The following is an 18516-nucleotide window of genomic DNA, read 5'->3' as shown; positions in this document are numbered from 1 at the left end:
TGTTTAAGCGCACAGTATTGCAACACTATAATTTCTTTTTTCTGTAAAAACACTGTCTTTTTCCTGAGCTTTATAGTATAATTTTAAGAGATTCTGGATTAGCGTTCTAATCTCATACAGTAACAACCATTTGTTCCAGCATTCTGAGGCAGACCATCTGCAGTAGACACCCCCAAAACATGGGCAGTCGGGCTCCTACAGACATAAATGCAAATCCCTTGACTACTGGAACAAACACCAAATAAATATGGCGAATAATCTAGTCGCCATTCACTACTATCTAGTTGGAAAGATTTAAGTTGACATACAACAGACTAATCCATCACAGCCAATATTATCAAGCAAGTCAATGAGTAGAACCACCTTCCACACCTGAAATTCATGAGCACATTGCTCTCTCCAATAATTCTTGCAATTCGCCACTCTTATATGCATCTGGCAAACAAATATATTCAATCCAAAGTCAAAACACGAACAACTTATATAGTAAGCATGAGTTCTTATAAATTTAAACATTTGTGCACTCAGATCAGTCATCAAGTAGGCATACCATGCCAATGCTTTCCATTGCTATATATATAAAAAAAAAAAAAAAAAAGGAAAAGAAAACACTAGATTGCGGTATGAACACAATTTAAACTTAATAAAGAAGCTGTCAAAGTTTATCTAGCAAAAGAAAGAAAGAAAAGGCAAGATAAAAAAGAGAGAGGGTGACATCACTAACATTTGATGTGAATTAGCACCTTTATTGTGAACACCACATATCTACAGAACATCAATGCTTTGTCACTTCTTAGAATGCAAATTAGGTCCACAATTTAATGTTACTCACATGATTTCCCACCATTCTATATCAAATCTTTTAGATGCAATGCAATGTCATGCTTCACACATATATCAAGCACCTTCTTCATAAATGAGCCTCTCAAGAAGATTCATTTGTGATGAATAGTTCATTGAGATGAGCTATCAGTTAGGGCACTGTGATTTATGGCTATATACTTCGCCCATAAATATGTCTAAATTAATGTGTTCAGAAATCTCATATAGCTAGGCTTGACCAGCTGGTCCATAATTTTTTGTGTCCTCTCCCTCACAAAAAGGAGAGCAGGTGACTCTCTGCTGAACTGAAAGTACTCTCTAAATTCCTGCAAAATTTTTTTTAAAAGACCCTAATTTCCTGCAATTGATACTGCTTTTCACATTTGCAGCTTCAAGAAAAGTTCAAGCTACAGAGCTATCGTTTGCTTTCTCTCTCCCTACAATTACAAACATACTTATAAACATACAAATCATTGTAAAAATTTTCATTAATTGCAGACAAATTTGAATGCATGAAATATAAAGGATGATCAAGATCAAGTCACCAAACATATAGTAATTTGATTAAACCATCATAATATGTTCACTTACAATGGAAGGCCCAAAATTGGGATGACAACTTCAACACAACAAGCTATTGCAAATTATTGTGCATATGTGCAGCATGCAAATCTAAACCATCATTATGGTCGCTTACAATTCAAACAACACTCAAAAATTTCTTCACACAGTATTCTCATTATGCACACACACGGAAAAAAAAAAAAAATGCTATCATCTAGACCAAAAGAGTATGTTTTCTACCTACAACATTCAACACAGGACAGAATGTGAAGAATGAACACAGCATGTCCCGGTGTATTGCTAGCCTGCACTGCACAACCATATACTAGAACTAGATACAAAATGTACCCTGTTAACACTTAAGCAAAACACACTGAAATTCTCCATAATGCACAAATTTCTATTTAGCAAAGGAATCAATGTCAGCAAAAAATAGTGGATGCATTTGACGGTCATAGATGATCTAAATTCTAAATAACCACACAGAACCAACAGGTTAACATCTTTTCACATAAAACCTTCAACTATTATGTCTGCACAAAGGAAGCAAACTATACAACAATACAAACATAAATTTACAAGGCAACATTCCAAATAGGATTAACAAATACTAGAAAGATTAAAATTGCATCTAAACTGAACTTACCGACAGTGATATCACAACCACCAAAAAACTCCCCATCTATATAAAGTTGAGGAAAGGTAGGCCAACTAGAGTACTCCTTCAATCCTTGACGCAGAACTTCATTCTCCAATATGTTAATCGTTTCATAAGGAACATTAAATGAATTCAAAATTTGCACTACAGTGTTTGAAAATCCACACTGAGGAAACTCCTTAGTTCCCTTCATGAAAAGAACAACTTTTTGCGATGACACAACTTTATCCAACGTACTCTTCAGCTCAGGAGATAAAGCTGTAACCATAAATTCTCATCAAACGGAAAAAAAATGTATAACCTTTCCTTTTTTCTGCTTTTTTTATACAAAAATATATATAAAAAAAAAAGTTTCATTTCTATTATTAAAAATAGATTCTCAGCAAAACTACCTAAAAAGAACATAACCCTTTTTTATTCCCCAATTTTTCTGTAAAAATAAATTCAATAAATTAAAAAAATTAAAGAATAATTTCAGTTTCATTACTAGTGGATCTGATTCAATTTTGATAAACAAGGAAAAAAGAATATTTACAGAAGAGATAGATAAATACCGCAGCGAATGGAGGAGGTTCTAGTGAAGTTGGGCTTGACTCTAAAAGCTAGGTTACCGGCGAGAGTCGTTTGGGGAGGGAAGGAGAGGAAACGAGATCGAGAATTGACAAGTGGAAGAGCAATCGACGATGAGATTTTGCTCGGCGACGAGGAATATGATGCTGTTATTGCCGATGGCAATGAAAACACTGACCGCGAAGCCATTCAAGTCTTAACTTACCACAGCTACGGCCGTCACTTTTATCTCCCTCCTTCCCTGTTCACTGTTCACCTTCTTTGTCTTTGGAGAATATAGAATATAGAAAGAACACGTGTACGGTCAAAGAATCCAGGTGGATGCCGGCGGCTCGTAGTTTTCTACGAAAATTACGCAAATAGCCCCTGCTATTATTTTGGGCCAAATCATAGAAATAAAAATAAATTGAACGAAATTAAATCATTTAGAATTTGCAATATTTGAATTTATTTTTATTGGAAATAATTATATTATTAATATTATTTTTACTCCACTGTTTAATAAATTTTTCGATTTAACTAGTACAAATTAATAAAATTTAATTTATATACTTAAATGATATTTTTGTTTTTTATTTTTTTATAAATATACACTCACATTAATATTTCATTAATAATTAAATTATATTATTTTATTATCTAATAATCAAGGCAATTGGTTAATATTTAAGTTGAAAATTAAAGTTTGATATCTTAATTTGATATATATATATATATAATATCAGTTTCATAATACTTGTCACACATGAAAAACTATACATATGAGAAAATAGTTTGTTCCAAAATAATTATCACATTTATGATTTCAAGGAGAAATAATTTTTTTTTCATTTTATATTTTATATATGACCAATAACTATTATTTCAAATTAAATAGTTTTCTTATAAAATTAATATTAAATTAAAGGTAATATAGTTAATTTATTCAATAATTTATTGTAATTTAGATAAATTTAATTATTTTTTAAGAGACGTGAAATTTTAAATGGGACATGTATTATGAAACATATATAATATATATATTTATTTATTTATTTATTACCTAATATATTAATTGAGAAAAAAAGTAAATTAAATAAATGTAAAATATGAACTCTAAATATTATTCATTTAAAAAGAAAAAGAGAAATAGGATAATATTTTGTAGAGATGGCAACGGTGCGGTTAGGGGTGGGTTATTGCCCATCTCGACCCCGCAATGTCATTGTATAATTTGCCCCATCCTTGCCTCGAAATCCGACGGGTTACAAAAACTCCATCCCAATTTCGCGCCGTCTAAAAAAAAAAAAAAATCCATTCCCGCTCATCTCATTTCTAAAAATTTATATGTAAAATATATTAATATTATATATATAATAAATATATATATTAACATTCGTATTCGGGGTGGATCGATTTTCAGATAGGATATTAAATTATTGAGAAAAACGGCTCCACCCAGGGCGGGGCAAGTCGGATCACCGTGGAGCAGGTCATTTTGCCATCCGATACAAATAAAAAGTAGGATAAAATTTATGGGATGTAGGAAATATATTATATATTTTTAAGATTTGGGCTGGAATGGGCAAAAATGTTATTACCCGATTAAGACCCATTAAGAGCGGCCAATCCATGAGTTCAACTTGAGTGGAGCGAAATCCGAAAATAGACGCTATCCGCCACAGACGGTGACACTAACCACTTGCGAATAGCCACACGGCGTCACGCTGTTCTCTCTACTCGAAAAAGAAAAAAAAGAAAAAAAGGGACTCCCAAAAAATCAACCGAATGTAGCAGGCGGCAACCACCTTCGCAACGAATAGCCGTTCGATGAAAGGGCAAGGTGTTTGCGAAGAGAGCGAAATCAGCAATCAGCGTCAGGCCCAAGCTTCCTGAGGGAATCACAGGCGTCCTTCTCTGGATGATTGATTTTCATTAAATATATATATAAAATTTTATTTTTTCTTTAAAAGGAAAGACAAGAAAAAACAATTTAAATGGACTTGCAAATCAAGGTAGCCCAAGCTGTTCATGTCCTCAACCACGACACTCAGTCCTGTAACCGCGTGGCTGCTAATCAATGGTTGGTTCAGTTCCAGCAAACTGACGCTGCTTGGGAAGTCGCCACTTCTATTCTAACTTCCGATCAGCTTCATCTCCATCACCAGCTTTTTTTCTCCGATTTCGAAGTCGAGTTTTTTGCGGCACAGATTCTTAAGCGAAAGGTTCTTCTTCTTCTTCTTCTTCTGCTTTCATTTCTATTTCTTTTTAATTTTTTGCACTGTAAATGTGTTTTTAGGTTTATAAGGACTGCATTTCGATTCCTTAATTAACAATGAGGAATAGCTTTAGGTTTGAGCATAGCTTTACTTTACTCTTTTAAGGTACTTCTGCACTAGTATATGGTGTAGTTTCCAATTGCCGGTGGCAAAATTGGTAATCGGTATATAAAAATGTCGGTAGATTTATGCACTAATTTGATACTACTTTAACTGAAGCCATTGAATTTCACTTCCATATCCTCGTATTCTAACGATGTTAATAAATGAAATAAGAATGTTCCAACTGAATGGTTACCTATCTGAAAGAAGGAATTGTGGAAGCTTATCAGTTGGACATGAGCATTGTTCTTCTGAACTGAGACGCAGTCGATATGCTTTTGTTTTCCTTTGTTTGTAGGTTATGACATTTTATTCTATAAATTGGACCTGGTAAAGTGAATAAAGGCTTAAAAGGCCATGTAATCGAACAACACCTTATAACCATTTGCAGGCTGGACATCATCTTTTTATTTTTTTTTATGAATATTTTTATAAAGATTTTAAAATATAGCTTAAGGTGATCAATTTCAAAGATTTACTTAATTTAATTGTTGGAGTATAAGCACTCAGCACTTGGCAACAAACACAATTGTAAACAGTTCAGTAAGATAAGAGGAAATGAGAGAATTGGGGGTTAGATTGAATGGAATATAACTTAACTAAACATAGGAATCACTCGAGACCGAGGTTTGGTAATCTGTCCTTTTATGAAATGAGAATAAGGCTATTCAAATTGGATTATTATTAGTGAATCTTAGATGGGTGCGACCTAGATAGATGTTTACTTATATGTGCATCCTTTTGTGGTTAAGAAATGACATATATTCAAAGTGGATGGCTATCAGCTGAAGCTTGGATAGTTGCAACTTTTGTGGTGTAATTTTTGTGCTTTGTATTCACAAATTGTATTGTGTCAGAGATTTGTTTCCTCTAAATTTCTGCTGCTGTGGAGTATATTTAGTTGATTCTCACTAAATGTTACTTGGCCAACTCAAACGTCTGAAAATGAATTCCTTGGTGCATCTATTAGATAACTCATCTGAACTTTAATGTCAGACTTGCACGGTAGCTAGCAGCCTTGAATAACTTGATGCTTGGATTTTATATTTTATATGTGCATCAAACAACATGATTTTTTTGTTTTTTTTTTTTTCAGAAGCCTTATGTTTAACTGTAGCAAATTCTTCTGTTTTCCTCTTTCAACTTTATAAATATTTATGGCATGTTGACACTTCATTTAGACGTTGTTTCACAATGCAGATCCAGAGTGAAGGATATTATTTGCAGTTAGGAGTCAAAGATGCTTTATTAAATGCTCTTCTTGTGGCTGCCAAAAGATTTAGTTCAGGCCCTCCCCAGGTGCTTCAATTTTTCCCTTCCAAATAGGACACTGTTGGTGCTCCACAACTTGGAAGAAATGATATATGCAGGCTATATGAATAACTGGACTAGATGTTAGAATACAATGATGTGTTTTTTTAATTAGTGCTTCACATATGAAGTGCACTGGAGTATGTTTTTGATGAGGTCTTGTGCTATCTCAATGACAGCTTTTGACTCAAATTTGTCTTGCACTTGCTGCCCTTATACTACGTGCTGCTGAGCATGGAAAACCTATTGAGCAGCTTTTTTACAGCCTTCGGACTCTGCAGAACCAGGATGATAGTAATATGGCTGTTCTGGAGATGCTTACTGTTCTCCCAGAAGAAGTTGTTGACACTCAAAATGCTGATGGTAACATTAGTCCAGCTCATAGAAGCCAGTATGGCCAAGAGGTTTTTGTTCGTCCTTTTTATCATTACACCTGCATTTCACTCTATGTTGCTGTTAAGCTTTGCATCTCCCCACTTATTTGTTCTTGTATCTAACATAATAAATTCAGCTTCTTTCTCATACTCCTACGGTGCTTGAGTTCCTCCTGGAGCAATCTCAGAAAACATATGATGGTGGTATTCAACTGCATGAGAGGAATAGAAAAGTTCTCCGATGCTTGCTGAGTTGGGTAAGATCATGGTTGAAAGTTGTGTCAATAATTTCAAATTCTATCAAAGCAAGGATTCCTTAAGAAATCAGTATTCTACTTAAATAGTTTTATTGTAATTCTGATTTTCTTGTTCTTGCATGCAGGTACGAGCTGGGTGCTTCTCAGAAATTCCACAAGGCTCACTACCAACACATCCACTTCTTAATTTTGTATTCAATTCTTTGCAGGTACATAATTGCAGTGATCTTTAACTTGAAAATGTGTGAAATTAATAGCACTCATGCGGGAAAAGTTTTTGCATTGGTGCTCACAGGTTTCGTCTTCATTTGATTTGGCAATTGAAGTGCTTGTTGAACTTGCAAGTCGACATGAGGTAGGCCAATGCCATATGGTAGTATCCTTTATCAATATACCTTTGCTTTTTTGACATTCATGTGCATGTATTACATGTGTACGTTATTGTTATCATGAAGAAGAAGTATGCGTTTAGGTTATTATGCTTAGTGTTTAGCTTTCTAGGAACTTCATAATGATTTTTCATGATACTTTTTTATAATTTTCTAATGAAGCATCCTTTTGCAGGGTCTACCTCAGGTTTTGTTATGCAGAGTACATTTTCTTAAAGAGGTACTCCTCCTACCTGCTCTCAACAATGGAGACGAGAAGATAATCAGTGGTCTTGCATGCTTGATGTCTGAAATTGGGCAGGCTGTCAGTATTCTTTTTCTTTTCTGATTTCATCAATGAGTTTCTGTATCCTGATTCTGTACCTGACCTTTTCCTTATTAGCTTTATTGCATTTTTAATGTACACTAGGCACCATCTCTGATTGTGGAGGCAAGTGTCGAGGCACTTGCGCTGGCAGATTCGCTACTGAGGTGTTATATCAATCTTCAAATTTAAAAAAGAATTTCGTTAAATTCATTTAAGTTTCTGAGATGGAAAGCATGCATTAATATACTCGAGATTAGGAGCCTTGGAGTACAGTGTTTGTTGATCTGTGTCTGATATGTGCTGTTATGCCTAATTATTTTCCCATTTTAGCAGCTGTGTAGCATTTCCAAGTGAAGACTGGGAGATTGCAGACTCAACATTGCAGTTTTGGTATTCTTATTTATTTCAATATTTACCTGGTAGTTTTTGTCATAGGCAAACCACACACACCCACACATGTAATTACTTGTAGCATTTATTCTTGTGTTTTATTGCCGTGTGAAGCCGTTTAATCGAAATGTCTAAAGATTGCTCTTTAGGTTGCATTATGACTCCAGAATCAATTGAGCTATGTCTTAGGGGCTCTTATTAAATGCAACTCTGGACGAACTCTGAATTGTGTCCATAATAAAGCTATTCATTGACTGATAATTTCATTGCTATCCAACTGTACCTGCTTAAAAATATTAATTTGTTGTATCAATCTTTTGATCTTAAGCCTTTTCTGTGAAGCAATATAAATTACAATAGGCTTGCACCCATGGCTGCAAATTATTGATGAGGATAATAAACAGAGATCTGATGGTCTATATGCCAAGGATATGGATTCTTCTTATAATTGCAGTATAAGAAAGTAAACATATCAGTTGACTGTAGACTACTGGCTCGTAGACGTCAATAATGAACATCACATAAGAATAGTCTAAATTAGTTCAAAATTGTGAATTAGAGGGAATATAACCAGTTTCCTTTTTCTTTGAAACAACCTATTGCTGGAAAGATGGTGGTTTACATTGGTGGATAGAGATTTGATGGCGAATTTTGGTCCTAAGGATGGGCTAGTTTGGATGAATGCACACAAGTTTGTGCTATAAATAAAATTAAAAAAAAGGGAAAATGAGGGTCAAATCAAGGAGAATTATAGTCTTGTTCATGAGGAATCATTTGAGGCCTAGCATTTATTCATTGCAGAAGTTGTGATAGGCATCTCTTATCAATCTTTTTAGTTTTTAGTTGTCTGGCTGATACTATCTTGATTAGAAGCAAGAGTGCAATACGAACAAACAAACACTTGAAAAGAGAATAGATTAAGAAAGTTTGTATTTGGAATGTTAATGTAATGCTTTTCAATAATTCTAATGATAGTGAAACCAAAACCTTTTTTGCACTCAGTTGTGGGATTTGGTTGTACTGCTATCACGGTTTATCCTGGGTAGTGTGGAGGTGTTTGTTTTAAAGGTTTATCTGGTTCTTGACAAGAGCACTATAATGATAGCTTCCTTAACTTGTCTTTTCCAGGTCTACACTTGCAAGCTATATTCTCAGCCCTGATACAGAGAGTTCAAAAAATGGGAAACATGTGGAAGATGTGTTTTTTTCCGTTTTTTCTGCATTGCTTGATGCTCTTTTATTGCGTGCTCAGGTTTTCTCTGTTTGCCCCCTTTTCCTTTTATCTTATCCCCTGTGATTTGAGTAAGTAATTCATGTTGTCTAACAATTGCTGTCAATGATGGTCTAGTGGGTTGGTGACCCTCCAAACCAGTAGATTAATGTGTGAAACAGTTGTTATGTGTGTATGTTTATGCTCTTTTGGTGATAGGGACAGAATGCAGTATTCTCTTGTCCTACCACTGAATTCAAGATAATTTTCTATGAGTTGAGTTTCATTAGTGAAATTATGTGTATTAGTTCTGAACATGAATATCTTAGGAGTGATAGAGGCATTTAGCGAAAGGGTATAACATCTTGATTGGCATTTAATCTTTATGATTTAACAATAAGTAAAAGTATGCATAGTTGAAGTGTAGGGCAATGTGTTGCCTCAATTTAATGCAACTAATAACTCAGTTATGATTTATAGTTTGCTTTCATTAGAGATTGATTTATAACTTTACAATAAGAATAAGAACAAGTGTGTCTATTTGGAGTTGAGTTCAATGTGTTGCCTAAATTGAATGCAACTGATAAGTCAATATGATCTTTTATTTTATTTTATTTTTTTTTTGGGATCTATAACTTTATTTTTTTGCCACTATTATAACTGTATCAAAAATTTGTCTTTGACAGGTTGATGAATCTACATTTAATGATGATAGTGGAATGCTTGACCTGCCAGATGGTCTTGTCCAGTTCAGGATGAATCTTGCAGAACTTTTGGTGGATATTTGTCAATTACTAAGACCTGTGACATTTGTACAAAAGGTGCTTGTTTCAGAGAATGCTTACACACATGAACATATAAAGCAACTTGTTATTTGAAAAATGTAAACTTTTGAATTAATGAGATAGTTCTTTGCTATCTGCATGGATAATGCATATTTTATCATGCTTCTATGGTCATAGATGTGGGGAAATAGTGAGGCTGTAAACTGCTGGCTGATTGATTTTTGTGATTCCTGCTTAGCTGTTCATCATTCTTTGTACGTAGAATTTTTACTTCATCACCTCATTAATATTTAACTTATGCTCATCTGAAACATGCCCAGAAATAAATTTGACTTTGGAGGTCAGAATTGTTTGGACAATTTTCATGGTGTAAAATTTGGCTTCTGTCTAAACTCTTAGTTCTCTATGCTTCTTGGTGAAATAAGTTGCAGACTTTAAATTTTAGTTTGTATTTTGAATGTAATCGAGTAACCAGAACGTGCTGAGGATGTGATAAGGGCTAAAGTGTAGTTTTGTGTCATGGAAAGGCAAATACTAACCCAGACTAATTGGTTTGCTATAAAAAGGAATGTAAGAAGATGGATCGTCGCTCACCCTTCCCCCTCTTCTTTCTTGTATCTCTCTTTTTCTCTTTGTGAAGTTCTTTTGCTTTTAACTAATATTTTATGCATAACTTGGGTCTGGGGCTTCAATCGGAGAGTCAGTGAGTGTCCATCTACTTAATTATTTTGTGCTTCTCTTGGATAATTCTTATGTACTTATGATGGTGTCCTTGTTCCCCTTTTTATTTTTATTGTAAGGCCTTCACAAATTTCAATTTAAGTTTTTTTGCTGTAAAAGAAGAAAAATTGTAGAATGGAATTGTTAACTATTTTATAAAAAAAATGTTAAAGTTGGTGTTGGTAAAAGCATCGACACCTTGACCAAACTGATGTGCATGTTTGTTTATTTTTGTAAATGACATATTCAGAGCCTTGTGTTGTATTGTTCTAGTAACTGTAATGATACTTGGAATTTTAGGTTTTAATTTTTTGGTTTCATACTTATCATATACCTAGTTAGAGCTCTTCTGGCTTACTTTTAGCCATGTGGGGCAGTATCTGCATGTATCCCAAAGTGACATTGGATGAGTTGATCTAATCTCTTTATGTTTTTTCTTTTGTTTTTTGGTATATATTACTACATAAGAAACCTAATTTTTTTTCCCTGCCAACCACCTTTGGGTTATTACTTGGAGTGCCATAGTGCCCTAATTCCCTTAGCTTCTTTTGCCTTTCCTATATCCAATCTTCTCTGTACAATGGGGAAAATTTGGAATTATGGCATGGATTTAAATCTGATGTTATTACCCAACTCATTTGAAGAGTCATTTATTTTTGTTAAATGATGTTTTCAATGGGCTGTACTATTATTCTATGTAGACAAGGACAGTATTAAGAATAAGAGGGGTGGCTTTGATGGGCCTTGATTAAGTGCTCAATTCCCTTTATGTGTAGGTTTATATTAGCAGCAAGGGAGGCAAATCTGTGTTGGTCATTTTACAGTACAACTTATGTTGAGTTTTCCCATTTTAGGTAGGTTGTACGCTTCAAAAACCTATCATCAATCTATTCCTTCTGAACTCGAAGAAGCTGAGCATGGAATCTAAACATCATTGTTTGAATCTAAAATATTGGAGTCGAAATTTTCTTCTTTTTTCCTTTCCACAGTTTGTGATACATATAGTTAATAGTTTTATAGATTTCTTTATAATAGATTATGACGGTCTTATTTTATTCTTATGATTTTGCTGCAGCTTTTCTTTGGTGGATGGGCATCTGTAAATATACCAGTGCCTTGGAAAGAGGTGGAAGCCAAATTGTTTGCTCTTAATGTGGTCAGTGCAACTTACCTCTATGATTTTGCTATCATTTTTTTTTTTTTTTTTTTCTGTTGAATTTTTTTTGACAGTCATTCAAATATGTTTTTCCATGAGCTTTTAAAACTTGGAAGCTGCGACTGCTTCTTGGCAATGCACAATTGTTCTTATTGTTATAGTGTATAAGTTCTGCATTTCAGGTCTCTGAAGTAGTCCTTCAGGAGGCCCAGACTTTTGACTTTTCGGTGATCATACAGTTGGCAACTATGTTGTCTATTAGGCCTTCAGACAAGCTCAAGGGATTCATGTGCATTGTATGTCAGACTGTTCCTTAAGAATTTTATGTTTTCAAATTCAGAGTAAATATTAGTTGCCAATACTACTGTGCTTATTTGTATCGTCTCGGATATCCATTTAGGTCTGATTTGTTCTTATTTATAAGATACATTTTCATTTTAGGTATACAGATCACTTGCAGATGTTGTTGGCTCCTTTTCCAAGTGGATTTCTACCTTTCAAACTAATGCTAGGCCATTATTGTAAGGCTGTTTTTTCATTTATGTGTACATTTCCACTTAAATATGAAACTATGATTATCTTGCTTGTTATCAACAAATTTCAGCTTCACCTGATTGGTGTTTCCCCTTCTTAAAAGGAAGTCCTTGCATGCATCATGTAGCATCATTGAAGTTCACTATCAAGTTTCCTTCTCGGGCTGACTTGCTACTTTCAGATTATTTCTTGCTGCAGGGATTTCGGAGCGTCAATCCTCAAATGCTTGTGCCTCTGCCCTGCGTAAACTTTGTGAAGATGCCTCCCCTGTGATTTATGAACCCTCAAATCTGGAAATTTTAATGTGGATTGGGGAGGTAGTGGATTTATGTTTAACATGCCATTATCTGATGTTCTATATATATATATATATATATATATATTTTTTTTTTTTTTTTTTTTTTTTTTTTTGGGGGGGGGGGGGGTGCGAGGGAGGGGCAGTGCGGATGGGGGTTTGAAAATAGTGAATCTGCTACTTCATTTAACTTCTTTCTGCCTACGTATATTCTCTATTGATATTGATGTGTTTGAGAAATTTATCATTATGTTCGGGGCATTTTAGTGTCTCCGCTTCCTGATTGAGATATGAAGTATTCAACCATGATTTCGTCAAACATGAATTAGTAAGTCAATAAGTGCTTTAGATGCCTGCATATGAAGTGAAATTGTCCTTGTATTATTTCTCAAGTCAATGATTTGGACAGGTCACCGTTGTATGGCCATTTATGGTCTTACTGATCTTTGGTCATGCGTGGTGGGGTTCCTTACTGAGTTTGTCTACCATAGTATGCATTGTTTCATCAAATAGGAAGAGTTTGGCCTTCTGGGGCATGTTAATGTTTGCCATGGCCACATCACAATGCACAGACTTGAAGCACACTAGTGACGCTGCCCGTGCACAAACACAAAACACGACCAAAATAAAAGAGGATGACATCTTATTATAATTATTAAACCTGCTGTCTAAAATGCCCACTTTTTAGGTTTTCTTTTTCCTGGGTTCATACTTAAATCTTTTTACATCTTTATCCAATTTAAATATTCATTGTTGCCATGTCTGTGTGTTTGCCCCCTCTCCTTTTCTCAAAAGTTAAAAAAAAAAAAACAGAAGAAGAAAGGAATGAATAAAATCTTTTTTCCTTGTTTTGATTTGTCAGGCTTTGGAGAAGAGGCATTTACCTTTGGAAGATGAGGAAGAAGTAGTTAGTGCAATAAGCATGATCCTTGGCTCTGTTCCGAATAAGGAGCTAAAGAACAATCTGTTGGGTAGACTGCTATCTTCTAGCTATGATGCTATAGGAAAACTTGTAAGATTCCAAGTCTTTTGTATGGCCATTTGTCATATTTATGGTATCTGCTTTCCTGCAATTTCGTCAGTTATGTAGGTGATCTTGCTGGCTCTAGTTATTGGCTTTATCAATAGTTCTACTTTGCAAACATTTTTTGCACACCTATATTTGTGATCGTTGTTATTAGTGAACAAAACTTTTCTAAGATGTCTTAGGGAAAGAATTTTATTTTTTTGCTAGTAAATATAGCCTTTTTAAGCGAATTGAAGTGAATCTAAAGTCATCCACCCTCCTCTCTTGGTTAAGTGACAGAATATCATGAAATCATGCAAGTGAATTGTTAGATTTTGGTAATTTTCTTCAATCATAATGTCTGACCAAATGACTATTGCAGCCTGCAAGCATAACTTTTTCATTAAGCAGTCAAATTTTACTGCTAGTGTTGTCAAGAAATAAAGGGAATGATGTATGTGGGATGGAGGTATTATGGATGAGACATAAGCTTGCAATTTTCAGAATGAAGGTTAGCTTTGTTGCAGTTGCCTTTTAAACTCAGACTTTTACGTTTCCTTGGTATAAGGCCCTAAACCAAGCTGAATGAATAACAATCTACGTAGTTGGTGCCAGCTAGTTTGGGATTGAGGCAATTGTGTGGAGTTCCTTTAGTCCAGTATGTGAAACAACAGTATCTTCTCATTGCGTCTATACTCTATACTAAGAAACAAGGAAAAAGTATCTTTGTAATACCTCTTACCATTGTGAGCTCAATTAGTCTTGATCATCAGTTATCTCCTCCTACATGCTTAGTTGCTACCAAAACTGAGTCAGAGTTTACCCATTTGTTTCGAATGGCTAATATCTACATTTGGTATAGTTAGCACACTGGAGAGGAATGGTAAATTGTGTGGAATAATGTCGTATCAATGGTGATGAATTCTTGAACTCAGTTTCTGGAAGGTTGCTTACTTAGTTTCAAACTGTCACTGGAAGACCTGAAATATAGCTTTATGATCCTTTTTGTGACATATGCATGCAGCATTTGTTGTTGATTTTGATTCATTAAACTCCATGCATGTTTTGTTTTCATTCTCATGTCAACTCTTCACTCTTTCACGCCACATTAATAGCTCATAGTTCTTTCAGATTGATGAAGACAGCTTTCATTCTCTTAGACAAAATCCAGCCACTTATACACAACTTTTGAACTCTGTGGCAAGAGGTTTGTACAGGTATGCAATTGGGATAATTGAGTTAAGTTACTTGCATATGCGTAATTTACCACCTGTGCAGTTACGTTATTTTATCAGCTATTCAGCTATCTTATTTTGATCTCTGTGGGACAAAAATGAAAACTAAATGTTGTTTCTTATTGAAATTTGAGTAAACGTGGTTGGGCTTCTTTTTGAAGCGACATAAACTTTCTGAACCATAAAAATGAGAAGAAGTAGAATACGTCAGGAAAGACTGCGGACTGAAAGTATGATAATTTCTTTGAGGAGATGAATATTTTGTTTTTGATGGATACTGATTCTTTCCATTTAGTATGTGCTCCATCCTTGATAACATTGTTATGCTCCAACTCTTATGTCATTGTTTACAGGATAGGAACTGTATTTAGTCATCTTGCTACACCTCTACCTAGTATGCCTGGTGCAGATGATACTATATTTGAACTACTGAGGGTTTTCTGGCCCGTGTTAGAGAAACTATTCAGGTCTGGACATATGGAGAGTAGCAATTTATCTACTGCAGCTTGCCGGGCTCTTTCACTAGCAATTCAGTCCTCTGGTAATGAAAGAGTGTTCTTTCTGTGTTTTCCTTGTGCACTTAGATTGGTTGTCTGTCCAGATAGCATATTGCATTTCATATTGCAACTGAAGTTTATTATTGCAGGGGAGCACTTTGTAATGCTATTGCCTAATGTTCTAGATTGCCTATCCAGTAATTTTCTGTTATTCCAAAGTCACGAATGTTACATAAGAACAGGTAAGCTGTTGGGATTTGGTTGAATACTATTTCCTGTTTGATGTATCTAATTCCTTTCTGTGCATCATTATTATTTTTCTTATTCATTTTTGTTAATCTGGTTTACCATATGTTTAATTTTTTCCCTTTATTTCTTTTATTATTATTATTATTGTTGGGTGCGGTGGGGGCCATGGAATCATCAGCATCTGTTGTTATTGAAGAATTCAGTAATAGAGAGGAGTATGGACCCTTGTTTGCCACAACTTTTGAAAGATTTACTCAAGCAGCATCAGTAATGGGTCTAAATTCGTCATATATATGTGACCAAGAGCCAGATTTAGTGGAGGCATATGCAAATTTTGCATCCACATTTGTTCGTAGCTCTCGTAAGGTTTAGTATTCCTATTTTGTCAAGAGTTGCCTTTCTATCTCGCTTTTTATAGAATATTGGTTAGATGCTACTGATAAATGAGTTTTTACGAGTCCTATTGATACTAAAGGCAAAGAGTTGATTTATTTGTCCGATTATGTAATTTATTCAGGAAGTATTAGCTGCATCTGGTTCCCTTCTTGAAGTCTCCTTCCAAAAGGCAGCTATATGCTGTACCGCTATGCATCGTGGAGCAGCACTGGCAGCAATGTCATATTTGTCATGTAAGTGTGGTAATTGTGTTAAGGAGTCTCTTCTAGAATTGATGCTCTTTATGAATAAGAAGTGCTGGAGTAGAGTGATTAACCGAATTTGTAACTTATGTTATTGTTCAAATTGTTTTGAGGTTAATTTGAAAATGGAAAAAGTATAGTGCTTTGTTGCTCGTGATAGACAATTTGTCTGAAAGATGGAAATAAAAACAAGATGCTCTTTGTAGCTTGTATATATATATATATATATATACATATACTGTAATATGATACATGGTTTGTACGACCAATATCCTCAAAGAATGTAGCTTTGTTGGTCTCTTTTGAAATTTTGAGTTGATCTCATTTATATGTAGGTGAGGCATCTGAATCTAATTTGTTATTGACCCTTATATATGAATGTAAATTTTGTTGACTCTTCTAGGTTTTTTGGAGGTGAGCCTGGCCTCTTTGCTGGAATCGAGAACTTCTATTCCTGAAGGATCATATGGTGCCATAACAATTCAGGTCATATCTCGTAGTGGCGAGGGACTAGTTTCAAGTGTGGTGTATGCTTTGCTTGGTGTCTCAGCAATGTCACGGGTATGCTTTTACGCACTTGTTTGTGATAGTAATTTCTTTTAAACATTCTATCTCCTATTTTGGTTCTTAATTAAGACACGATATGGTGTTTAGAACCGTATATCTGCTATTTCTCCATGTGTATTTCTACATCTGACTTCATTGATGATTGGTTCTCATGTTGTTGGAATTTATCTTCGATAATGCGCTGTACTTATGTGGCCCTTTTCCTGATAGGTTCACAAGTGCGCAACAATCTTGCAACAATTGGCTGCCATTTGCAGTTTCAGTGAGAGAACAACTTGGAAGGCTATTCTCTGTTGGGAATCTTTGTGCGGTTGGCTACATGCAGCGGTCCTCTCTCACTCTCTTTCTCTCTCACTTTTAAGTTTGGAGTTTTCTCGTCTGAAAGAAACCATCTAAGATAGCTAGTTTTGTTTTTTGACTGGGCAATTTTGGTTACCTTAACCTTGCAGTTTTTCCTTGATTATATGCTTTTTCTCGATAGGTATTAATAATTTTGGTAACCATTAGAATTGAACACATGAAATTTGTCCTGTTCAGATTTGAAGTTTTAAAATAGTAGTCTCAGTTCCCGTTATATGAAATTCTTTCTAGGATAAATCAACTTCACTGTCACTACAAAGTTCTAAACTTTGCAGTGATTCTTGTGAAATAATCAAGTTCAAGTTAATCATTTTGTTTAGTGGGATTTTGCAATTAGCTGAATCATTTAACTACCTCATATCAAGCTCTGTGCCCTTTGTGGTTGCTAAAATTTTTTACTGATGACTATAATAAAAACACTAGCAATCTTTGTGAAATTTTCATTACTGATCTTGAACCTTTTTAAATTCATTAATATCTTGCTGCCTTTGCATATCTTCTAAGGTAAAGTCCTGCATACCCATGATTTTATATTTTCTGGTGTTTTGTTGTTCAGCCTTCAGCTTTGGCTAACTTGTAGAAATTACAACAGGTGCAGGCTCTTCCAGTCGAGTATCTAAAGCAGGGAGAAACCGAAACTCTTGTCCCTGTTTGGCTGGAAGCCCTTGTCGGTGCTGCATCGGACTATCTTGATAGTAGAAGTTGCAACGGTGGGAAGAACAATTATGGGCATATGCAAGGTAAAGGAGGGAGAGGTTTGAAGCGATTAATTCGAGAATTTGCTGATAGTCACCGCAATGTTCCATCCCAAATTTAAGATATCTCAACATCCAAATATAACCGAACCGGTCCATAGCTTCAAGAGCTTTTGTCTAGTGAGCCTGTTGCTGCTGGTGTTCTATCATAGCTATACATTGTTGGCTTGCAATCAGGCAAAGAAAATCCTGGGGGGTGTATCTTTTGAGCAATGTCCCCACGTTGTAATTACTTCCCTTACTGCCCCTTTTTTCTGCTGTGTACAGTGTTCTCCAAAATCCCAATTTTGTGAAACCTTCCGATTAAATGTAGGATATACAGATTTTCTCATTAGCTTGAGTGTACCAATCTGCAACTGCGGCGGCTAGAGTAGATACGATGGTATAGAGTATTTATTACTTGGGAATAAACCAATGCGAATGCTTTTCCAATTTCCAAGCATGAATGAAATCCTTTTGTTAGCTCTTTAGACAACTGCTTATCTTTCTTTTTCACTCTTAGATTCA

The 18516-nt window shown here is 34.9% G+C and overlaps 2 protein-coding genes across 6 annotated transcripts; one reads left to right on the top strand and one right to left on the bottom strand.

The window, feature by feature from the left end:
* Nucleotides 1-17: 17 nt before the first annotated feature.
* CXIP1 (CAX interacting protein 1) lies at nucleotides 18-2936 on the bottom strand. Of its 2 annotated transcripts, XM_012212035.4 has the most exons (4): nucleotides 2599-2936; nucleotides 2033-2302; nucleotides 373-435; nucleotides 18-195 (listed from the first exon to the last, which is right to left on the bottom strand). In XM_012212035.4, exons 1-3 carry the CDS (start codon nucleotides 2801-2803, stop codon nucleotides 380-382), a joined length of 531 nt encoding a protein of 176 aa, XP_012067425.1. In that variant the 5' UTR covers nucleotides 2804-2936; the 3' UTR covers nucleotides 18-195; nucleotides 373-379. The 2 variants fall into 2 exon arrangements, with proteins under 2 accessions (XP_012067425.1, XP_012067424.1); XM_012212034.4 differs by having other exon boundaries at nucleotides 18-435; nucleotides 2599-2932.
* A 1263-nt stretch (nucleotides 2937-4199) lies between these two features.
* On the top strand, nucleotides 4200-18484 carry LOC105630256 (ARM repeat superfamily protein). Of its 4 annotated transcripts, none has more exons than XM_020677815.3 (24): nucleotides 4212-4818; nucleotides 6175-6273; nucleotides 6465-6689; nucleotides 6797-6916; nucleotides 7042-7125; nucleotides 7212-7289; nucleotides 7481-7609; nucleotides 7715-7776; nucleotides 7943-8002; nucleotides 9131-9254; nucleotides 9899-10033; nucleotides 11793-11873; nucleotides 12056-12169; nucleotides 12315-12394; nucleotides 12589-12724; nucleotides 13565-13714; nucleotides 14840-14925; nucleotides 15297-15484; nucleotides 15590-15682; nucleotides 15868-16055; nucleotides 16207-16318; nucleotides 16731-16888; nucleotides 17105-17221; nucleotides 17847-18484. In XM_020677815.3, the coding sequence occupies exons 1-24, from the start codon at nucleotides 4591-4593 to the stop codon at nucleotides 18069-18071; spliced, it is 3072 nt and encodes a 1023-aa protein (XP_020533474.3). In that variant the 5' UTR covers nucleotides 4212-4590; the 3' UTR covers nucleotides 18072-18484. The 4 variants fall into 4 exon arrangements, 3 of the variants coding, with proteins under 3 accessions (XP_020533474.3, XP_012067423.3, XP_020533476.3); XM_012212033.4 differs by having other exon boundaries at nucleotides 4213-4818; nucleotides 7212-7271; nucleotides 7946-8002; XM_020677817.3 differs by having other exon boundaries at nucleotides 4213-4818; nucleotides 7212-7271.
* Nucleotides 18485-18516: the final 32 nt, after the last annotated feature.

This window comes from Jatropha curcas, chromosome 1 (assembly GCF_041381405.1).
Source record: "Jatropha curcas cultivar XTBG-Jc1 chromosome 1, XTBG_Jcur_1.0, whole genome shotgun sequence".
Classification (NCBI taxonomy): domain Eukaryota; kingdom Viridiplantae; phylum Streptophyta; class Magnoliopsida; order Malpighiales; family Euphorbiaceae; genus Jatropha; species Jatropha curcas.
Note: the sequence above shows the minus strand (reverse complement) of the source record. Positions and strands in the feature narration are given on the sequence as shown.